Source organism: Panthera onca, chromosome E1 (genome assembly GCF_046562875.1).
Source record: "Panthera onca isolate mPanOnc1 chromosome E1, mPanOnc1 haplotype 2, whole genome shotgun sequence".
Taxonomy (NCBI): Eukaryota; Metazoa; Chordata; class Mammalia; order Carnivora; family Felidae; genus Panthera; species Panthera onca.
Window position 1 is genome coordinate 18,214,316 of NC_138352.1, and position 23,466 is coordinate 18,237,781.

The 23,466-nt window shown below is 53.0% G+C and overlaps 1 protein-coding gene and 1 long non-coding RNA gene across 4 annotated transcripts; one reads left to right on the top strand and one right to left on the bottom strand.

Annotated features, from left to right (window-relative positions):
* Nucleotides 1–66: 66 nt before the first annotated feature.
* Nucleotides 67–6,857, bottom strand: TM4SF5 (transmembrane 4 L six family member 5). Of its 3 annotated transcripts, XM_060647556.3 has the most exons (5): nt 6,519–6,857; nt 1,297–1,377; nt 812–948; nt 446–629; nt 280–368 (listed from the first exon to the last, which is right to left on the bottom strand). In XM_060647556.3, the coding sequence occupies exons 1-5, from the start codon at nt 6,690–6,692 to the stop codon at nt 354–356; spliced, it is 591 nt and encodes a 196-aa protein (XP_060503539.1). In that variant the 5' UTR covers nt 6,693–6,857; the 3' UTR covers nt 280–353. The 3 variants fall into 3 exon arrangements, with proteins under 3 accessions (XP_060503538.2, XP_078293997.1, XP_060503539.1); XM_060647555.3 differs by having other exon boundaries at nt 67–629; XM_078437871.2 differs by lacking the exon at nt 6,519–6,857 and adding an exon at nt 2,964–3,757 and having other exon boundaries at nt 67–629.
* On the top strand, nt 504–1,756 carry LOC144614391 (uncharacterized). The gene is made up of 2 exons (XR_013552134.1): nt 504–619; nt 1,316–1,756. It is a non-coding gene; the product is annotated as an uncharacterized LOC144614391 (long non-coding RNA).
* Nucleotides 6,858–23,466: the final 16,609 nt, after the last annotated feature.

Here is a 23,466-nt window from a genome sequence, read left to right on the forward strand (position 1 = left end):
GTTTTTTTAAAGAGGAAAGTCATCTATTGCCTTTGAAAAAACGTGCCCATCTCACTCCCCTGGAACGTGAAATTCTTTGAGCGCCTAGAACGTGCCTGTCTTGCTTACCACCGTATTCGGGGGCACGCCAACGGCTCAGTAACTACGTGTTAAGAAAACTTGCGGGGGCCCACAGAGGAGCGCCCCGAGGCCAGGCGTGTCTGGAGGCCTTGGGACGTCCCCCCCCCCCCCCCGCCACCCCCCAGCGCATTGGGAGCAACCTGAGACGCGCATGCGCACGAGAGCTCAGAGGTTTATTCCAGGGCGGGGAGGGCCGGCGGCGTCCGAGAGCGAGCAGGGCGGCGGGTGGGGCCTCAGCAAGCGGCGCCCTGCGGGAAAGACGGGGTGAGGACGCGGCCAGGGAGCCAGGAGGTCGTCGCCCCGGCTCCCCCCCGCGCCGTCCCACCTCCTTCTTCCTGCAGTCGCCGCAGAAGACGCCGAGGCTGGCGTTCACCAGCTGCACCCCGCACAGCACCAGCTCCAGGCACGACACGAACACCAGCAGCGAGAAGAGCGTCACGTTCCAGTACACCACGCGGGGCGGTTCCTCGCACGCGTCCCACAGCGTGCGGTTGCGCAAGTAGGAGCCTCTGCGGGCGGGGCGGGGTCACGTGAGAGAGCGAGGGCGCGTGGAGGGCCCTCCCCCAGCCCCGGCCCCGCGCAGGCGCCCAGCGGGGGTGGGGGGCGGCAGGCTCCTCGGTCCCCGCCGGGGTTCCCGATGCGGGTGGCAAAGGCAGGCGGCGAGGGGCGGCGGGGGCGCGCGAAGCCTTACGGGACGTCTTTGAAGTGATAGTCCCACTGGCCGTTTATTAAGCATTTGGGCCCAGTTCGGAGCCCGACTCCCGACACCGAGAGGCAGTAGATGGCGCCCAGCATCCCGAAGGCCGAGGAGAAGACGGAGCGCAGCATCTGGATGCGGGGTGCGCGGCTCGGTGAGCGGGGCCGCGTCCGCCCCGCCGGTGCGCGCACCTTCCCTCGCCCGGCTCGAGGCTCGTGGAGAATCCGTCTCCCGGCGAGGCCCGGGGCCGGGCCTTAGCTGACCCCGCGGGCCCGCGGCCGCCGGCGGCCGCCGACGTCCCCGGGGCTCGCGGTCCCCACCGCAGGCCCACCGAGGCCGAAGCTGGCGGCGCGACGGAGGGGCGCGGTGGCGCCCGGGACTCCGCAGGGGAGCTCCTGTGGCCGGGGGGACCGTGGCCTCAGGTCACCAAGACCTGTGCAGAGACCCAACCCCGAATCCCGCCCTGATTGGGATCTTACCCTGCAACGATTTCCACAGCAGCCCGCGCCGCAGCAGCCCTTGCCCCCTGCGCGGACGGCGGCGATGCCGGGACACAGCACCTGTGGAGGAAGGACAGTGTGGCAGCCGGCCCCCGCCCGTTCTCAGCACCTTCCTGCCTCGGCGCTCACCTCCTCCTGGGGGGGGCTTAGGATGCCCTCAGCCCTTCGGACTGTAGGAAGACCTTCTCTCTACTGCCCCGGCAGTGCATTGGGGCTCTGCCTCAATTTATCATTATTTATGTGTCTACTTATCTGTGTTCACATGGCCTCCACGAGGTAAGGCCCCATATCATGATGTCCTCTGCAAATCTTGACACACAGCAGGGGCCCTCCTGAACCGGAGTCAGGGGGCTTGGGGTTCATGCCAACACCCTCCGTGAATTGATTCATCTCTCGGTCTTCCAGACCCACCTCACAGGGCTGTTGTCAGGCTTTATTTTATTTTTTTAATTTTTTTTTTCAACGTTTTTAATTTATTTTTGGGACAGAGGGAGACAGAGCATGAACGGGGGAGGGGCAGAGAGAGAGGGAGACACAGAATCAGAAACAGGCTCCAGGCTCCGAGCCATCAGCCCAGAGCCTGACGCGGGGCTCGAACTCACGGACCGCGAGATCGTGACCTGGCTGAAGTCGGACGCTTAACCTACTGCGCCACCCAGGCGCCCCTATCAGGCTTTATTAAAAAAAAAAAAAAAAAGTTTTTGGGTGGGAGGGAGGGGTGGGTGGGTGATGGGTATTGAGGAGGGCACCTGTTGGGATGAGCACACTGGGTGTTGTATGGAAACCAATGTGACAATAAATTTCATAATAAAAAAATATTAAAAAATGTCTTTAATGTTTGTTTTTGAAAGAGAGAGCGCGAGCAGGGAGGGGGCAGAGAGAGAGAGACGGAATCGGAAGCAGGCTCCAAGCTCTGAGCTGTCAGCGCAGAGCCCGATGTGGGGCTCGAACTCACGGACGGCGAGATCATGACCTGAGCCAAAGTCTGCAGCTTAACTGGCTGAGCCACCCAGGCGCCCCGTCAGGACTTATTAATGAAATAACAGGTCCGCCTGATGTCAAGACTGGCTCAGAGTAAACGGTCACAATGACCAGAAGTCCCCTGAGCAGCAGGAAGGAATCGTGGTGTTGGAGGGTCTGGCGAGCTGGGATTATGGGGAAGGTGGAGGAGAGCGTTAGCGAATGCTCTGATAGGAAGTGTAGGGCTCCCCAACATACCGCCCTGGCCTTTTCTGTCTTCCTGTCTCCCTGTGGCCTTCGTCACAGAGCCCGTCCCCTCTCAGGGTGTCACCTGTAGCCTGGAACAGTACCCACCTCCAGCTTCAAATGTAACTGCTCAAGGATATGTTCATGTCAGTGTCTAGGTTTCAGCTCACCCCAGCCAGCCTCCTACTGACCTCACGATTTCCCCCCCAGGTTCCCCCAGTTCGCCTCCCTGTGACTTTTTGTTCATTTCCATCAGTGGAAATATTCTGTAGGTCACCCAGGCTGATCAACTTGAATCCTCCACACCCAGCCAGACCTCGAGTCTTCTCGCCTTGTCCTTTAATGGTTCTTGAATCTGTCTGTTCCTTGGTCTGCAGGGTCAGTCCCCAGCCCCCTCCCTCGAGGATGATGTTCTCAGCCCCTCTGCCAGGTTTCCTTACCTATTGTGCCTCCGCGTTGCCGCGCACTCCGCCGTAATGTTGCTACCCCCAGCGTAAACGCCTCTCCACGGGTCTTGGCTCAGATCCCTCAGGGTCTCCTCAGAGAGCAGCCCATCAAGGCTGAGCTCTAGAAGGCATTCGAGGCTTCTCACTTTGGCTCTAGCCTTATCTTGTTGCACCAGGCCGAGTTCTTTGCCCGGTGCCCATCTCTGGAATTTCACAGCTGTCTGGATCTGTGCCTTGCGTGAACCAGCGTTGTGTTCCTCTCTCGGGGAGGGGCTGAGAGTTCAAGTTCTGTTGTCTCATCCGTAGGGACCTCATAGAAACACCCGCGGAATTGGATGGGCTTCCTGCCAGATGCTTCCTCTCTCCCCTTCCTAGGCTCTTGGCAAGTCTAGGGCCAGCGCTGGCCTCTTGGCTTAGCCTCTCTGGGTAGGACACTTGCTGGGAAGCTCGTAGATCCGAAGACACCTAGAATTGCCTCTGGGGTTTACCAATTTCGAATGATCTACCTGCTGGAGATTTTTACTTTTTTAGTCAGTGTTTGTTTCTTTTTCTCGTCTAAGCTCCTCTGTCTTAACTCTGTGCCTACGTCTACTCTGCCAAGAGAAGCGTCTTTGTAAGCATAGAAGGAAACGCCGGGATTATAGCTCGAATCTGCTTACTTGGCCACCGGCCCGTTCTCAGCCACTATCCACTCTCCTGGACAACTTCAGTGACCTCAGTCTGGTTCTGCTTCACCTACTGACTCCTTATTCCACACGGGAGCCAGTGGTATCTTTTTTTTTTTTTTTTTTTTTTGGAGCGAGAGACTGAGCGCGAGTGGCAGAAGGGCAGAGAAAGAGGGAGACACAGAATCGGAAGCAGGCTCCAGGCTCTGAGCTGTCAGCACAAAGCACGACACAGGGCTCGAACTCATGAACTGCGAGGTCATGACCTGAGCCGATGCTGGACAGTTAACCGACCGAGCCACCCAGGCGCCCTGCCAGTGGGATCTTCTCAAATCCAGCAGGGTATGGAGCTACTAATACTCTCATATTTTGCTGATGGGAATAAAATTGGTATACGAATTTCCAAAAACGCTTTGGCAAGATCTATTTGCACTGAATACTTGCAAAACTCAAGAATCAGCAGTTTCGGGGTGCTCCGTCAGTGAAGCGTCTGACTTCAGCTCAGGTCATGATCTCACGGTTTGTGAGTCAAGCCCCACATCGGCCTCTGCTGTCAACACAGAGCCCGCTTGAGATCCTCTGTCCCCACCCCTGCCCCTTCCCCCACTTGTGCACTCTCTTCTCTTAAAAGTAAATAAACGTTTAGAAAGAAAAAGATCAGCAATTCCACCCTTAAATATCCATCCAGCAGCAGTGCAAACATAAGTTCACCTAACGACATTTACGGGAACATTTATAGCAGCGTTATTTGTAATAAACCCAAATTGGGAGCCTGTCCAAACATCCATCAACGGTAGGATGTTTAAATGAATTGTGGTATATTCACACACTGGAATGCACGAGAAATAACAGACTAGAACTCTCTATAATGATAGGAGGAGCCTCACAGACATATATTGAGCTGCAGAAGCCAGACACAAAATTACTACACCGTATGATTCCGTTTGTGTAAAGTGCTGAATGGGCCAAACCAGCCTGCGGGTCAGAAGTCAGCGTAGTGGGGACTCTTGTCGGTGGGGGGTAGCGCCTGGTGAGGGAGGCACGTCTGGGATTCTGGTAATGACCTGTGTCTTGGTCGGAGTGCTGGGTACATGGGCGGGTTCGCTTTGTAAAAACGCATTGAGCTGCCTACTAAGGATCTGGCCATTTAGCTGTAGGACTTAAAAAAAAATTCAAAAAATTTTTCGAAGGCTCAAAACAAGGTAAAACGTCCTTTACTGGTTTCCTGTTGACTTCATAATAAAAATTCACGTTCCTCACAAGGGTGGACGTGCTCTGGCCGGTGCCCACGCCGGATCGCATCTCATTAAACCTCGGGTGCACTGGCCTCTCACGCAGTCAGAGGTGCAAGCTTGAGGCTGCGTACTTCCCAGTCCCCTGTCTGCAGGGCAGACTCCTCACTTTTGTCTTGTGGGTCGCAGCTCAGATGGCGTCTCATCGAGGCCTTCCTCGAAAATGCTATAAACAGGCGCCCGGCTGACTCATTCGGTAGAGCTTGCGACTCTTGATCTCGGGGTTGTGAGTTCGAGCCCCACATCGGGTTCTGTGCTAACGGGGTGGAACCTGCTTGGGATTCTCTCTCTCCCCCTCTCTCTGACCGTCCCCTGCTCTCTCTTTTTCTCTCGAAAATACATAAACAGTAAAAGAAGATAAAAGTGTGCTCTTGCCTACAGATGAAATTTAAAGGAGATAGTAGGTGATGATTAAAATGAAAAAAGACGCTGTGAACAGTGGCATTCTGCCTGCCCTCGGAAGGAGCCCTTCAGGACAGCGTCCTGCTTTCTTTCCTCGGTGAGACCTCCAATCTGAAATCCTCCTGCTCATTTGTTTGCTTTGTTCACAGACTATTAATCAAGCCCCTGTCGAGTCCAAGGCCCCGGACTAGGCACTCGGCACACAACAGGTGCCACACGGCAGCCAGCAAAACAGGCCGTCCTTGCTCTCACCGGGCTTCCTTCTCCCTTCCTCGATAGTGTGTGTCCCCCACCACGGGCCCAGCTTCAGGGAGAGCAGGGACTTGGCCTGTGTCCCCGTAGTGTAGTGTCGCTTAGGAATGGCCCAGGGCCTGGAGGTGGGAAGAACGCAGCTGGGAGTGAGCGTGGGTAGGGGGGCATCCTCGGTGGGGGGAGGGGGCTCCCCCAAAGCAGGCTGGTTGGATTGTGGGGAGGGGAGCGTGGGTGTGACACCGGGCGAGGGAGGAGTGTCACTGTGGCCAGAGAAACAGGCAAAGGTGAGCCCCGTCCCCAGGAGTTTCGTCCATCAGAGACGTGGGGGGCTGTGCTGGGGAGACCTCTGGTGTTTGGGCCCGTGAGGATGTTAAACTACCCTGACCTTCCAGAACAGGGAGGGCTCGGAGGATGGGGTCTGGAGCCCCCCCCCCGCCCCTCACTTCTGACAGACACGGGGTGCCTTCTTCGCCACACTGGCCTGGGTTCTGAGTTTGTGGGGTGCAGGGTGGGCATCCGGGAGCACGGACTGGGCCACAGGTGGGATGACCCCCCTGCCACTGTGCTCCCGGCCCCAGTGTCCCCGCACCCACCCTCCGTGTCCCTCGTCATCCTGCCCAGATAACCCACTTTGACCCGGCACCGGGCCCTTGTAGGGAGGCGTCCTCAGCATCTGCTGCACCAGCAGGGACGGGGGAGGGGGGTCGGGGGGGGCGCAAGGAGCACGTCCTCCCTCCCTCCCTCCTTCCTCCTCTTTTCCCTTGGACCTTCAGCTCAGGACCCCGGGGCTCCTCCAGGACTCGCGGGTGCTCCGTTTCAGGGGGCAGAGGGGAGGCTCCAGGGCCCCACCACGCCACGGCCACCCCTCCCCGGGCAGCTGTCCCCACCCCCCCTCAACGATCCGAGCCCGCAGAGTGGCCCCCGGGCCGGCCTCTCACCATCAGGCCCCCGCCGATGAAGCCGGCCATGAGCCACACTTGCAGGCTGAGGTGGCCGTCCGTCCAGGTGGTCTTGCCGCCCGGCACCAGCAGGAGGGCGTTGGCCAGGATGCAGAGCAGGGACAGGGGGATGAGGGTGAGGCCCACGCAGCGGGCACACTTCCCAGTGCACATGGTGGGGCGCTTTCGAGGAGAGCAGGTGAGTGAAAGTGAGCCGCAGGGACTCCCGGCAGAGGAAAATAATTCAGGAGCAAGGTTCAAAGGTTGGGGCAGGGGTGTGGCAGGCACTGGCAGGGAGAGAGATAAGGGAGAGCGGCAGGGGAGCCGGCAGAGAGCGGGCAGGGGAGCCGGCAGAGAGCGGGCAGAGGCCGAGGGGCTGCTGCCGTGGGGTAGGGGGGAGGCGGTGGGAGGTTGGGGAGCCTGACACAGGAAGTGGCCTGAGGTCAGCGTGTGCTTCCTCCTTTGGGTGCACACCTCTCTGCATCCCCCCCTCCCCCGTCGGCTCCCCGCCTGCTGCCGCGTGTGACAGCCCAGGCCCCGATGCCCTGATTCTGGGATGTCTCCCAGGCATAAGGGGTGTAGTGATGCCCCCCGTCACTCGTGGTCGGTCGTGGGGATTCAACGGGACAGCGTGAGAAGTGTTTTGTAAGCAGGGATGCGCTAAGCAGATGTGCGGTGGCCTTGTCCTTTCCCGTGGTCCCCGGGGAGGGGCCCTCCTGGAAAGAAACTAAGAAGATGGCGGGGGACCCTCGGTGTCCCCTCCGCATCTCCTGCCACTGTGTGGTTATCAAGCCCTCCTCCTCCTGGTGAGGCCACCGCCTCTCTCTCAGGGTGGGACCGATTGATTAGAACATTCTATGCCTCCAGCCTCAGTGTTTGATTCAGTGATGGCCACAGGATCCAAGCTGGTCCCGTGAGAGTTCGTTTCTGCTTTGGGTCGTCGGCCTGGGGTCCTCGAAGTCCTGTTTCTGTCAGGGATGCTGAAGTTGCTGGTGGTGGCCGACACAAGGGAAGGCCTGCCTGCTGGGGAGCGGAGTCGGTCGAGGGGAAGTTGCGAGAGCTGGAGACAAACAGTCCTGATGGCATTGTCTGAACTTGCAGATCAAGCCATGCCTGAAGCCTGATCGGTCCTTCAAGGTGTTGGCGAGCCAGTTTGAGAGGGAGCCAGTTTGAGAGGCGTTTCTGTCAACTGCACCGTGGAGAATCTTTTTCCATACGGAGATGCATTCATGAGGTCCCTGCTGTGGGCAGGGCCCCGGGCTGGAGACCCTGGGGGCTCATGCCTGGGGCGTGAGACCCAGCTGTGGGCATCGTGGGGAGCAGAAAGGAAAGCGTAGGCCCAGGTAGGATGTGGAGTGTGGAGGCGGGGCGACAGGACATCAGAGGGACACCTGAGAACATCACGCACACGGCCACACGGCCGTGTCCAGCCAGTGGCCTCTCGTGTGGCTGTTCCAAGCAGCCCACTGAAGCCACTAGAGAGGCGTGGACAGTGCAGAAATCTCACTGCTCAGATGGATGCCAGACTCTGGGAGGGACTCCTCCTATTTATAAGACAACCGGATGGAGAAAAACCTATGAAGAATTTGCCTCTTGAATCAGAGGGTACCTAGAACAAGAAAATACTTTGAACTTCCCCCAAAGCCCCGCCTCGGACTCACGGACACGTGACAACTCGTATTTGGTTTTGCTGAATGCTTTAAAAACATTTCCACGTTATTTCTAATGTGTCTCTTCATTAATTTTTCTGTCTCTTTTCATTAATTTTTTTTTTTTTTTTTTTTTGCATTCTCCTGTGTTCCAGAAGGCATATTTGAAATCCTGGTAATAGTTGCTTGTAAGCATTGCAGAAGTATTCTTTTATGATTTTTGTATTTAAAAATTTTTTTAATGTTTATTTTTGAGAGAGAGAGAGAGACAGCATGAGCGGGGGAGGGGCAGAGAGAGACAGAGAGAGAGAGAGACAGAATCTGAAGCAGGCTCCAGGCTTTGAGCTGTCAGCACTGAGCCCCACGCAGGGCTTGAACCCATGAACTGTGAGATCATGACCTGAGGTGAAGTTGGACGCTTAACCGACTGAGCCACCCAGGTGCCCCAAAAGTATTCTTAAAAAAAAAAAAAAGTGTATTATTTTTGAGAGAGAGAGAGAGAGAGGGGGGGCATGAGCAGTGTAGGGGCAGAGAGAGGAGGACAGAGGATCCAAAGCGGGCTCTGAGCTGACAGCAGAGAGCCGGATGTGGGGCTTGAACTGATGAAACAGGAGATCGTGACCTGAGCAGAAGTTGGACGCTTAACCCACCGAACCACCCATCCCTGCATCCCTGCAGCCTCCTTTGACGGGTTCGGTACAGCTGGTTTCTGTGCTGGGCTTTATAGCTTATGGCCAGAAGTGACGTTCACTGTCAGAGCAATATCGTGTCCCCCAGTCGAGGGCCTTCCCACTGCCCGCCCTGAGAGGGACTCAGCCCTGCCCCCACAGGCAGAGTGGGATCCAGAGCAATCTACGTATCTGTCTACGGGTTCATCAGCACTGAGTCTGACAGGTGTGTCTGCTTTTTAGGTGAGTAAAGAGAGAAAGAAGCCCGTGAGGGGTGGTCTACAGGTATTCCTGATGTTACGTTTATACAATTCTCTGTGTCTAAAATAGTGGCAAAAATATCATAGGGATGGGCCGCCTGGCTGGCTCAGTCGGTTAAGCGTCCGACTTCAGCTCAGGTCACGATCTCACGGTCCGTGAGTTCGAGCCCCGAGTCAGGCTCTGGGCTGATGGCTTGGAGCCTGGAGCCTGTTTCCCATTCTGTGTCTCCCTCTCTCTCTGCCCCTCCCCCGTTCATGCCCTGTCTCTCTCTGTCCCAAAAATAAATAAAAAACGTTGAAAAAAAAATTTATAAAAAAAAAGCCAAAAGGATTCTGAAAAAAGTTCTGCAAACCAAGCGAAGGGGTCATCATCCTGGAGACTAAAAGGAGAACGCTGGAGAAATATTTACTTTAGGGTTTGGATGGGATTTTCAGGAAGGTTTTCGCCAGGACTCTCTGGGAAGCGGGAGCACAGTACCGAGAAAGAAAGGGCCGCGATGAGAGGGCGCCCCCATGTATTTGGGGGAGAAAAGGGAGAATGGCCCAGAACCGCCAAATGCGCCCAGAGAATCCAAGCCCAGACCCGCTGGAGAGCTGGACGGTAACTGGGCCCATGTGGATGAGGCGTGCGGGGGACACGCTCCAGAAAACACTCTACTCGGAGAGAGAGCAGCAGTTAAAGCAGCAGAAGGGACGCTGATGGGACGGAGACGCCGGGTGAGCAAAGTGTTCCCGGAGACCCTGTGGAGCTGGTGGCCGTGACCCACCGTTCACAGCCTGTGCCGGGAGGAGGCTGCCTTGGACGCAGATCCACTTGGGTCACCTTCTGGAAAGGCACATGGCGTCCTGGGGAAAATGTGAAAAGCAAACTGAAGGGGCGCCTGGGTGGCTCAGTCCCTTAAGCGCCCGACTCAGGTCATGATCTCACGGTTCGTGGGTTTGAGCCTCACGTCAGGTTCAGTGCTGACAGCACTTGGGATTCTGTCTCTCTGCCTCTCCCCCAATGGCGCGCGCTCTCTCTCTTTTAAAATTTTTTTAATATTTTTATTTTATTTTCGAGAGAGAGACAGAGAATGAGCGGGGGAGGGGCAGAGAGAGAAGGAGACACAGAATCTGAAGCAGGTTCCAGGCTCCGAGCTGTCAGCACAGAGCCTGACGTGGGACTCGAACCCACGAACCATGAGATCATGAGATCGTGACCTGAGCTGACGTCGGACACTTAACCAACCGAGCCACTCAGGCGCCCCCATCTCTCTCTCTCTTAAAAATAAAATAAACATTACATTTAAAAAAAAAAAAAACTAGATTCATCCTGAAGAGCCATGTCATTGAAGGGTACGTGTAGGCAGAATTAAAGGTCACCTAGAAAGAAACAAAAGTGGTCTGGCTAGAGATTTCTCTGCGGTACTAAATACTGGAAGACAGAGGAACAACATCTACAGTTCTGAGAGCGAAAACAAAAAAAACCAAACAAACAACAAAAAAAAAACAAACAAAAAACACACAAAACTATGACTTAATTGTATAAATATCCAAGGTACTTTCTGTGTGTGAAGGGCAGTAGAATTGCATTTCTGAGAAGGCTTGGGTTTGAAATTCCACTGTGTCTCTTTCTTCTCCTTTTTTTTTTTTTTTTTTTTTTAAAGAAAGCATTTTAAGTCACCAAGAGATGTAGTCAAAGAAAAACTCCAAAATGGGGAAGTCTTGACGTGACTGTAAATAATTTTCGTCAATGTAGTTATGAAACTGAATGTAAGTTTCAGAAAGGAAATCCTTTTAAAGCGAAAAAATATATATAAATTCCAAAAATTACATTAAACAGTAGTCAGGATGTCAACTGCTTATCGCCTGCTGTGCCCAGAGTCCGTTTTAAAGAAATGTACATGAAATAACAGAAAACCCACCTCTGCTGGAACAAAAGGGGAATTTGTTGGTTCAGGTGATACAAACGTTCAAAGGTAGAACTAACTTTCAAGCATGATTCATAAAGGGATCATTGATAAGCTGGACTTCATCAATATTAACGACTTCTGCTCTGGAAGAGACACTGTCAAGGGAGGGAGAAGGAAGGTAAGCCACAGACTCGGAGAAAATACTTGGAAAAGACACATCTGATAAAGGACTGTTCCCCAAAATATACAAAGATCCCTTAAAACTCAACAACAATAATAAAAAATAAATAAAAAGAACAAGGGGTTTAAAAAATTGGACAAAAGACCCAAATAGACACCTCAGCAAAGAGGATGTACAAGTGGCAAATAGCGTATGAAAAGATATACCACAGGGGCGCCTGGCGGCTCAGGCGGTTGAGTGTTGGACTTCGGCTCAGGTCATGATCTCGCGGTCCGTGGGATCGAGCCCCGTGTCGGGCTGTGTGCTGACAGCTCGGAGCCTGGAGCCTGCTTCGGGTTCTGTGTCTCCCTCCCTCTCTGCCCCTTCCCTGCTGGTGCTCGCAATCTCTCTCACTCTCTCTCTGAAAAATAAATAAAAATTAAAAAAAAAAAAAAGATCGCAGGTGGTTCCTCGGTTTGGGGTCCTAGTAACCGAATGGACAGTCGTTTTGTTTCCTGCGGTGGGGGAGTCAAGGCCGTGGAGGCGGAAGGTGGGAAGGAAGACTCCTTAACCTCTTCCCCGTTACCCCCCAGGAGAGGACGCGCCTAAGCGTTGCAGTAAAGGCTGCTTAACCCCTTATAAAGTCGCGAGCCGTTGGCCCTTCAAGGGTGTGGGGGTGGGGAGTCGAAACCCACGTGTAACTTCTGATCTCCCCCACCCCCCACCCCGCCCACTTGAGAATGATGTACTACCATAGACCAGAAGCCTTTCCGAGAACACGAGCAGTCGACGAATACATCTTTTGTATATTATAAACTGTATTCTTGCAATAAAACAACAGAAGGGGCGCCCGGGTGGCTCAGTGGGTCGAGCGCCCGACTCCCGATTTCGGCTCAGGTCGTGATCTCCTGGTCGTGGGTTGGAGCCCCGCGTGGGGCTGTGCTGATGATGCGGAGCCGGCTTGCGGGGGGCGGGGGTGGGTGGTCTCTGTCTCTCTGCCCCTCCTCCACTCGCGCAAGCGCACGCGTGCTCTCTTTCTCTCTCTAAAAAAGAGCGTTAGTAAGAAAGTCATAAGGAAGAGAAAATACATTTACGGCACCGTACTGTATTTATTGCAAAAACCCGTGTATATGCGGACCCACGCAGTTCGAACCCACGTTGTTCAAGAGTCAACCGTACATTTATTTCAGGGTCACTCTCTGCTCAGTGCTACTGAGAGGTGTGGGTCACATCCTAATTAGGGACCGCTGAGCAGCAAGGAAGAGCCCCCAGCAGGGGGCAGCCTGGCTGGGACCACATGATGCTCTGTCCCCTCCATAGATTCCCCTCTGGCTGGCCTTTCTGGGTGATGTATTCATCTGCTGGGGCTGAGGAACAAAGGACCACGGACTTGGGGGCTTAAACAGCAGAAATCTACTCTCACAGTTCTGGAAGCCCGAAGGCCAGCATCAGGAGGTTGGCAGGGCTGGTGGCTGCTTCTTTTTCTTTTTTCTTTTTTACAAATTTATTAATTTTTGAAAGACAGAAAGAGCGTAAGCAGGGGAGGGGCAGAGAGAGAGGGCGACACAGAATCCAAAGCAGGCTGTAGGCTCCGAGCTGTCAGCACAGAGCCCAAAGCGGGGCTGAAACTCATGAACCTTGAGATCACGACCTGAGCTGAAGTCGGACGCCCAACCAAGCCACCCAGGCGCCCCTGGCCTGGCTGCTTCTGAGTGCGCTTTCTCTGGCTTCCTTCTCCCTGTGACTTCGCGTGATCTTCCCTCTGTACGTGTCTGCGCCCCAATTTCCTCTTTTTATAAGGACATCGGTCATTTTGGGTAAGGCCCCACTGTGGTGACCTCACTTTAACTTATTTAAAGACCCTACTTCTGGATACAGCCACATGTTGAAGTCCTGGAGCCTAGGACTTCAACATAGGACTTTACAGGAGCCACAGTGGGGCACTAACAGGTGCAGAAACCTCCCTTCCAACCTTGGGGACAGATTGGAACAGACTGGAACCACGGGGCCAGATTGTGTCTGTAATTCTGTCGCTATTATCTGGGGAGGGCAGGAAGGCGATGTGTTTAATTTCTTTTTTTTTTTTTTTTTTTTTAACGTTTATTTATTTTTGAGACAGAGAGAGACAGAGCATGAACGGGGGAGGGTCAGAGAGAGAGAGGGAGACACAGAATCGGAAACAGGCTCCAGGCTCTGAGCTGTCAGCACAGAGCCCGACGCGGGGCTCGAACGCACGGACCGTGAGATCATGACCTGAGCCGAAGTCGGACGCTTAACCGACCGAGCCACCCAGGCGCCCCAGTTTAATTTCTTGATTAATTGCCATGTTATTTTGCTCTCGACTTTGCACCAAGAAATGCAAGTTAAAAATGCTTTTTTAGGGGCGCCTGGGTGGCTCAGTCGGTGAAGCATCTATTGATTTCAGCTCAGGTCATGTTCTCACTGTTCCTGAGTTCGAGCTCTGCTTCTGACTCTGGACTGATGATGCAGAGCCTACTTGGGATTCTCTCTCTCTCTCTCTCTCTCTGTGCCTTTCCCCCGCTCACATGCACTCGCTCTGTCTCTAAAAAAAAAATTATTAGAAAATAAATAAAATACAATCTTTTTAAAAATATGTAATGGGTTGGGATGGGAAGATGTGACATAACTCACCAGGCTTTGCCAGATGGAGTAGGAAAAAAATATGCAAAGGTACAAAGGTATTGAGAATCTAAGTGATAATAAGGTTGCTTGATTAATTAGCCACTCATTCAACAAATATTTATTGAACCTGGATGATGTACATCAGGCCTGTTGCTGGATGCCAGGAATACAGCAGTGGTCAGTCATAAATTATCCATCCTGGGGCTTGTGTTCAAATACTTGTTGACCTTTGTATCTTATAAATGGAGAACACACCTTTTCACTGCCAATGAAACATTGACAAATCAACATTAGACCCTGAAAGAAATTCTAGGTTCCTCAAACCTGAAACTGACCTGGCCACATTCTCTGACCCCCAGTGCAATAAACTGGAAACTTCCAAGCGTTTGTAACAAAACCCAACCCCTTTAGGACCCCGAGGCAGTCCTAAATAAAATTTTTTAAACTGTATTTATTTATTTATTTTATTTTATTTTTTTTTAGCAATCTCTACACCCAACGTGGTGCTAGAACCCACAACCCCGAGATCAAGAGTCTCAACACTCCAGAGACTGAGTCAGCCGGGTGCCCTGGCCCTAAATAGTTTTTGACCAATGAGAAAATCCAGATTGTAAACACGCATGATTATAAATAGACTCTGAGACCGTATCATGACGAAACGTGAAGGATAAACAGCACCAGATGATTGAGTACTTAATCATAATTAGCCGGGCTTGGTTCTAGAGACATGGCCTACGTTATCTTATATAATCCTTAGGACAGGCGTAGCAAGGTGATCCCGATGTAAAGTAGGCACTCGGCACATGTTTGCAGAATGAGTCTACGTGGCTCAGAGAAGCTGAGTAACGTGCCTAAGACCACACAGCTGGGACCGCTCAAGCCGGGACTTGAACTCGGGCCTGTCAGACTCTAACTCCTGTGCTTGTGATTGGTCTGGTGCGTCATCCACAGGCCTGATGACGTAGACAGAGGGGAAGTGCCGAGATGTAAAAAACAAAAATGTTTTGGGGCGCCTGGGTGGCGCAGTCGGTTAAGCGTCCGACTTCAGCCAGGTCACGATCTCGCGGTCCGTGAGTTCGAGCCCCGCGTCAGGCTCTGGGCTGATGGCTCGGAGCCTGGAGCCTGTTTCCGATTCTGTGTCTCCCTCTCTCTCTGCCCCTCCCCCGTTCATGCTCTGTCTCTCTCTGTCCCAAAAATAAATACAAAACGTTGAAAAAAAAAAAAAAAAAAAAAAAAAAAAAAAACAAAAATGTTTTTAATGTTTGTTTATTTTTGAGACAGAGAGAAACAGAATGCAAGCAGGGGAGGGGCAGAGAGCGAGGGAGACACAGAATCCAAAGCAGGTTCCAGGCTCTGAGCTGTCGGCACAGAGCCCGATGCGGGGCTCGAACTCACAAACTGTGAGATCATGACTTGAGGGAAGTCGGACGCTTAACCGACTGAGCCACGCGGGCGCCCTGATACCAGGCACTGCTGAACATGCTGGGGGTTCAGTTGGGAGGGGCAAACAGTAAGCACGTAAGCCAACGAATGCACAGCCTTCGGTAGCAATGAATCGTGCAGAAAAATAGGAGTTTAGGCGCTGAAGTCACAGCTGTTGAGGACTGCTCTCCTTCCGGGGGCCCAGGAAGGGCTTTCTGAGGCAGGGGCGACCAGGAAAGAAGGGAGGTTTGGCAGGGAGAGTGTGGGGTGCAGCCAACAGCATGTGCAAAGGCCCTGGGGACGAGCGTGGGCCGTGGCAGGCGCGGCAGAGGGGCGGAGCGGCCCGAGCTTGGCGAGCCAGGGGAGAGCAGACGAGGTGAAGAGGGAGCTGACCCCGAGATCTGGAGCTGGTGATGGGATGGGGCTGCCATTATCAACGTGAGGAGGCGGTGGGGGGGGGGGCGGGGGGGGGAGGCAGGAGTGGGGCAGGGCTGGGAGAGGGAGGGTGGCCGAGAAAAGAGGCGAGAGAATAGGAGGCGGGCCAGAGGTGGAGGGGCCAGGAGAGGGTCACCTGGCGAGGCCTGGGGAAGACCAGGGCAGTGTGAGTCCTGGAGGCCAAGGCCGAGTTCTGAGGAGGGCGGGCAGCTTCGTGAAATGCGCCCCCCTGCATTTCTACCAGGGCGCCTCCGTCGGAGTGGTGGGGACAGGAACGGGGGCGGGGGGGGGGGGAGGGGACAGAGGTGACCAAGGCACCCAAGGGGCAAATTCAACACGAAAGACCAAGAAACAAACAGAGAGGAATTTGCAGGGAGCGGTCATGGTGAGAAGTCCCAGGGGAAAGATGAGCAGTGGCCTCTCTGGAAAGGGAAGAACCGGGATGGCTGGCCGAGGGTGGCGACAAAGTGCTGCCCTCTGGGGAGCGAGGCGGCGCGCACTCGTCCGTCCAGAGAACCCAGGAGGGCAGGGCTGAGAGCCTCTGGGTGCTTCACCGCTGGGGACTCACGGCGAGACCCGCTGCCCCCAGCCGTGCTGGGGAGCTCGGGCACAGTGTCCCCGTCGGTGGGGCTTGGTCCAGTCGCGCTTGGGGTTTTGCAAGTAAGGTGGCGGCGGGGGGAGGGGGGGTGGCGAGAGACCTCAGAGTGGAAGCAGCAGCAGGGAGGCCGAAAGACACGTGCCTCACCTCAGGATGCGAGCCATGTGGGAGAGACCACCGTCCCTTCGAGGACTCAGTTCGGAGCAGAGCCAAGTTGCCATGAGAGCAAGAGGGCAGCTGAGAAACAGTCTGATGGTTTGAGGCACGATGGGGGGAGGTAGGAGGGCGTCACTCGGGGATAAGCCCTGGCAAACGCGGACTTCGGGCGGTGGCGGGTGGCCAACAGGGTTAGACGGCGTCTCTGGGAAAGTGGAGGGTTCGTCTCAGTTGTGGATTCCGTCCTGGGCTTGTCCTCTCTGCCACTTTGCTGGGCTAGTAATGACAATGTGCAGCATCTGTGGAAGCCTCTGTGCCAAAGACCTCGTAAGCATCTAGGTTTAGTGATCTGCCTCGTGCTCATGACAGTCCTATTGCTGTCCCCTTTCTGCAGGTGGGGAAACAGATGCAGAGAGGGTAACTTGTCCAAGATCGTGAAGCCAGTAAGTGGGGAGCCTGGATGCTAACTCAGGCCTCTGACCCCTGAGGCTTGTCTTTTTTTTTTTTTTTTAAGAAGGTATTTTATTTTCATTCATGTTTATTTATTTATTTTGAGAGAGAGGGAGCAAACGCAAGCAGGGAGGGGCAGAGAAAGAGAGAGAGAGAGAGAGAGAGAGAGAGAGAGAGAGAGAATCTCAAGCAGGCTCTGTGCTGTCAGCACAGAGCCTGACTCGGGGGTCGAACTCACAAACCGTGAGATAACGGCCTGAGCCAAAACCGAGTCAGACGTTCAACTGACTGAGCCAACCTGGCACCCCAGAAGGTTTTTAATTTTTATTTTATGTTTTTATTATTTTTTAATGTTTATTCATTTTTGAGAGAGAGAGAGACAGAGAGACAGAGCATGAGTGGGGGAGAGACACAGAGAGAGACACACACAGAATCCGAAGCAGGCTCCGGGCTCTGAGCTGTCGGCACAGGGCCTAACATGGCGCTCGAACTCACGAACTGCACGATCACGACCTGAGCCGAAGTTGGACTCTCAACCAACTGAGCCACTCAGACGCCCCCCTTTTTTATTTTAACATTTATTTATTATTTTTGAGAGACAGAGCGCGATTGGGGGAGGGTCAGAGAGAGAGGGAGACACAGAATCCGAAGCAGGCTCCAGGCTCTGAGCTGTCAGCACAGAGCCCGACGCGGGGCTCGAACTTAACGGGCTGTGAGATCATGACCTGAGCTGAAGTCAGACGCTTAACCGACTGAGCCACCCAGGCGCCAATAAGGCGATATTTTAACTAACCTAATATATCTAAACTGTTGTTATTTAACCATGTAATCAATATAAAATGTTATTAACGAGATATTTACTTCTTTTCTCCATAGTAAGAAGTCTTCAAAGACGAGTTTGCATTTTACACCTGAGGCACATGAAGTCAGGACTTGCCCGGGACGCCTGGGTGGCTCAGTCGGTTAAGGGTCCGACTTCCGCCCAGGTCATGATCTCACAGTTCATGAGTTCAAGCCCCGTGTCAGGCTCTGTGCTGACAGCTCAGAGCCTGGAGCCTGCTTCGAATTCTGTGTCCCCCTCTCTCTCTGTCCCTCCCCTGCTCACACTCTGTCTTTCAAAAATAAATAAACATTAAACAAACAAACAAACAGTGGTGAGGCCGGCGGCATCAGGTGGAGTTTAGTGATCTTTCTAGAAGCTCGCTGATCCATTTCCAGGAGCTCCCCCCCCCCCCCCCCCCGCCGGCTTAAATCTCTCCGTGAATTTCACAGAAAACTCGGCAGACGTGTTTGTGATTCTGTTCATGGCCAATCACGAAAGGGAAATAAAAGCCTTTCAAAAGTAAGCCCTCCGTTATCTGTTCCGGGAAGTTGTGTTGTTTTCCAAGAAGCAGTTTCCCAAGAGGTTACAAGCACATATTGTTTCCAGGCTTCCCTACTGACCTTGGTGACCTGACTTAACCTCCCCGTGCCTCAGTCTTCTCATCTGTAAAATGGGGTAGGGGCGCCTGGGTGGTTCAGTTGGTTGGGTGGCCGACTTCGGCTCAGGTCATGATCTCGCTGTCCGTGAGTTCGAGCCCCGCGTCGGGCTCTGTGCTGACAGCTCAGAGCCTGGAGCCTGTTTCCGATTCTGTGTCTCCCTCTCTCTGCCCCTCCCCTGTTCATGCTCTGTCTCTCCCTGTCTCAAAAATGAATAAAACGTTAAAAAAAAATTTTTTTAAATAAATAAAATGGGGGATACTAAGAACACCTGACCTCCAGGTTTGTTACGAGGATGAAACTTATTTACTCACATATGTAAATAAAGCGCTTAGAACACAGTCCGACTCGACTAAGCCCTGCGTGCGTATTGCCTCTTTGTGTTTTCCGTGCCAGGCCAACAGAGCGTGACTCTCAGACGAGATTCTCCAGGGTTCCGGGTCTGAATCTGCCTGGGTTCAGACCGGGTTTGTCTAAGCCCGGGACCCATGACCTACCTCCAGCCACTGACTGAGCGACCAAGCAGAAGAAAGTCAGCAAGGCTAGAGAAGCCAACCACACCGTCGGCTGACAGCTGACACCTTTCACCCAACAACAGCAAGCTTCACGTTTTTGTCAAGCGCCCACGGGACATATACAAGACGGACCCTCTCCCGGGCCCCGAGACCAGGCTCTGGAATCACACAGGGTGTGCTCTCTGACCACAAGGTACGCAAACTGGAAATCAATGAGAGAAAGACAGCAGGAGACTCTCCAAACACTTGGGAGACTAAAGCCATGACCTCCCGAGCAGGTGGGTACCCGCATCGTGGTGCCTCCTGTCCCTCCTGGGCGATGCTCCCAGTGCAAAGTGACAGCTCCCAAACCCTCCGGTCGTCCGGCCGCCAGCGCCATTCTTCTGGGTTCTTTGGGGTTTTCAATGTCCTCCCCCCTCAGAGCCACACCGTGTCCCCTGAGAAGGGGGAGGAGCTCCCTCTGTGGGTGACTTTGTGTCCTGAGATCAGGCGCTGTCCTGTTTGTGCTGGTAGCTCTTGTTTCCGGAGTCCAGCAGGCTGGGTTGGGACTCGCGCCCCACACAGATCCCTGTTGCCTTCCTTCCCCCCTGATACGGACTTCCCTTCCTCGGTCGTCGGCCAGAGACTCCGCGCAAAGCCATCCCCCACCCACCAGGCAGGCTCAGGCTATTTTGTGTCCCGGGACACTCTCTACTTCCTATTTCATTTGTCACAGAGAAAAATCAGGAATGTCCCAACTGTCCCCAATGTGGGCCTGGGTATGTCGCGTTCATAAAGTAGATCAGCGTGAGCCATCGATGGAGAGAGAATGCATGAGGACGCGGACATCCGTTGGGTCACATGTTATATGAAAAAAAGCAGGCTGGTTGGCACTGTGTCCACCTGGGTTATTAAAGTTTTGTAAAAAGATGCGCGGAGGGGGTCGCCTGGGTGGCGCGGTCGGTTAAACAGCTGCCTCAACGTTGGCCCAGGTCACGGTCTCGCGGTTCGTGAGCTCAAGACCCGCATCGGGCTCTGCGCTGACAGTGTGGAGCCTGCTTGGGATTCTCTCTCTCTCTCAAAATAAATAAATAAACTTAAAAAAAAAAAAAAAAAAAAAGGATGTGCAGAGGCTGTGAACACACCGACACGGTGACAGTGGCTGTCCCCGGGTGCTGGGATTAAGGGTCCTTTGAATTTTCTTCTTAGGGTTGCCTCTAATTTGCACCCCCCCTTCCCTGCCCCTTCCAGTCTGCACCCGCCACTCTATCGAATGCTCCTGTGTCCCGGTCCGGCGTCCAGGGGACACTTAATCACCTTATCTTTCCTGACGCACCCTGTGTCAGCATCTGACGCAGCTGACCACCCTCTCTCTGTTTACGGTCTCTCCCGGCTTTTCTGCCGCCCTCAGGACTTGTCATGCCCCTGCCGGCCCCTCTTCCTCCTTGTCCTGTCCTGCACCAGGATTCTGCTGAGAAGGCACCTCGCTCTCTCCGGACGCTGTCCCCCACCCCTGGCTGTGTGACCCCCGCCCCGTCACCCTGTCAGCTGCCTCCGGAGTCACGAGGAGGCCCACAGAGGGCTCACGTTTCACAGAGCCTCCTGAACTCCTCGCCTTTCTCTCCGACCCCCTTCTACCTACTTAACTCCACTCCTCACGTCCACGGCCGTGCTGCCACGAGCAGGTGGCTCTTGTGTCTGTCTCGCTGCCCCAGCTGGGAGCCACCAGCACCCTTCATTTCTTGGCCCCAGTATCTGTTTGCTGATCCTACCCGGCTCCTCATTAGCCCTAACGTCCATCTGCTTGTCCCCAACATCGAAGGCACCATAATCTCTTGCCCGCGTTTTTACCAAAGCCTCCCAGTGGGTGGGTCTCCTCAAGTCTTAACCCTCCCAGGGTCCGTTCGTCCCTCCAATCTAGCAGGGATATGTTCCTGAAACTCCTGTAGTAAGTGCTGAGTGGCTGTTATAAGCAAAAGCTGTAGTTATAAACAAGGCAGGTGTCCCCTGACATGGAATTTACTTTTTCAAATGCGTTGGAGGAGGTGTAATAAACGTAAATAAATAAATGAGATAATCAAGTAACTGATAATTGCTCCATGAAAATGGAAGAGTAATGTGATGGGGAGTAAGGAAAGAAGTAGTTTAAAGAAGCCTCACCTCATTCTAAACTCCGAACCCCTTATACTTTCTCCCAAAGGCCTTACTTACTTTTGCCCCAGGACCTTTGCACATGCCGTGACCATCTTTTCTCTTCTTTACCTGGCTAACTCCTAGTTGTCCTCCAGGTCACTGCTTAGATGTCATTTCTTCCAAGAAGCCCTCGCTGATACCCCAAGGCTGTCTTAAGTGCCTCTTCTGTCTCTAAGTCTGTAGCTTTTTCACCCTCACAGCAATCACACTGTACCATAACTTTCTGGTAACTTCTCTGTGTCTTCCAGGCCTCCTTCTAAGCCAGTGACTTTCAGATGTTTTGACCACGGTCTACAGTGAGGAGTACATTTCATATCACGATGCAACACACATATAAAGATATATGGTGTGGGGTGCCTGGGGGGCTCAGTCGGTTAAGCATCTGGCTTCGGCTCAGCTCATGGTCTCGTGGTTCGTGGGTTCGAGCCCTACACCGGTACTGTGCTGACAGCTCAGAGCCTGGAGCCTGCTTTGGATTCTGTGTCTCCTTCTCTCTCTGCCTGTCCCCTACTTGCCCTCTCTCTCTCTCTCTCAAAGACAAACATTAAACAATTTTTAAAAATAGGACACTGTTTGAGGCCCACTGAATTGACTTGATAAACTCTCATAAATCTGCATTTTGAATATCTTCCTTTTTAAGTGTATTTAAGTAATCTCTACATCAAACATGGGGAGCTCGAACTCACAACCCGGAGATCAAAGTTGGATGCTCTTCTGACTGAGCCAGCCAGGCGCCCCTGCTTTTTGGAAATCCTGCCCTAACCAGGGGTCGGTGTGCTTTTCCTATGAAGAGCCTGTTAGCAAATATTTGAGGCTTTGTGGGGCCACATGGTTTGTCACAAGCACAAGTCTGTTTGTATCATTCAAGTAGCCACAGACAACACATAAATAGTTGTGGGTCTATTTCATCATAGATTTAGGGACACTGCAATTTGAAGTTCATACAATTTTCACATCACAAAACGTTCTTCTTTTGGCTTCGTAGCCTGCGGGTCGTACGAAAGGGCCAGATTTGGCCGGAGGCCACAGCCTGCTGGCCCCTGCCGTGGACTGAAAGCTTCACGGAGCCAGAAAGCGTGTCTGTTCTCCCCGTCGCCTCTCTAAAGTACAGCACGAAGCCTCGTGTGCATTCAATCAGTACTGAGGAAGTGAATCATTAAAGACAGCAACTTGTAAATTAAACATTTTTGTGCTACAGGTACCGTATGCTTATGGAAGAAAAATGAGCCACACGGCTAAGTCAAATGAGCCTGCAAATCCTTAGTAATCCTACCAGTCGGAGATAACCATATCCTTTCATACTTTTATGCGGTAGACAGCAGGAATTTAGGGAAAGGTTATTTTCTGGCCAAGGGAGTGGTAAAAAGCTCCATTCCCCCTCAATTCACCAGGGACCTAGGCTTCCCTTTTAGAGTTTTAGGGTGCTGAGGGCTCAGCAGGGGGGGTGGGGTGGGCGGGTCTACCCTTATCTGGGAGTCAAGGAAGTTGTACTTTCCTAAGGAAGTGATGTTTAGGCTGAGAAGGAATCCGTTGAGCAAGCACACGGGGGAAGTTCCACAATGTCTTCATTTGGAGGCTGCTGGCTGGAGGGTGGAGAGGGGGAGGAAGGTGGCATGAACCCTGCCTGGAGGTTGGCAGAGGCCACTCGAGAAGGGCCTTTCCCAGCTGGATCTATCTACCCCCTTACAGGCACTAAGGAAGACAGACAAATAAAAAAAAAAAAAAAAAAAAAAAAAAAATCCCGAGTCAGCGGTCAGCCAGATCCAGGATGAGAAACTTTCTACAGGACAAATGATTCAGTTTCTCACGGAGGCATGAAAACAAAAAAGAAAGAAAAAAGACAGGGAATCCCCTTACAGAGTAAAAGAGACCAAAGGGACACAGCGGCCAAAGCCACGTGTGGACCTTGTTTCTTTCTTTCTTTCTTTTTTTAATGTGTATTTATTTTTAAGGGTGGGGGAGGAGAGAGAGAAGGAGACACAGAATCCGAAGCAGGCTCCAGGCTCGGAGCTGTCAGCACAGAGCCCGACGCCGGGGCTTGAACTCACAGACCATGAGGTCATGACCTGAGCGGAAGACGGTGGCTTAACCCACTGAGCCCCCCAGGCGCCCTGGACCTTGTTTGTTTCTTGCTTGCAACAAACCAGCTGTAAAAGCCATCTTTGAGATAATCGAAGAAATTTGAACGTGAATTGGGTATTACAAGATATTAAAGAATAAATGCTAACTTTTTTGGTGTGATAATGGCCCCATGGTTACAGTTTTTTCAAAGCCCTTATGAGTTAGTTATAGATGCATATGAGTAAGATGACTGATGTCTGGGCTGCGCCTTCAAACACTCTGGGAAAAAGCTGGGGGTGTGATATTGTGGTATGATAATATATTTTTTGTCTGTGTCCCAGTTTGTGGCACAGTGCTTCTTAAAATCTTGGAATTTCCCAAGTAATAG

Excerpts from the sequence above, each read along its gene's own strand:
- TM4SF5 (XM_060647555.3), bottom strand. The coding sequence starts at position 6,692 with ATGTGCACTGGGAAGTGTGCCCGCTGCGTGGGCCTCACCCTCATCCCC. Across the intron at positions 1,378-6,518 it reads TCATCGGCGGGGGCCTGATG|GTGCTGTGTCCCGGCATCGC; the intron begins GTGAGAGGCCGG and ends CTTCCTCCACAG. Across the intron at positions 630-811 it reads TATCACTTCAAAGACGTCCC|AGGCTCCTACTTGCGCAACC; the intron begins GTAAGGCTTCGC and ends CCCCGCCCGCAG.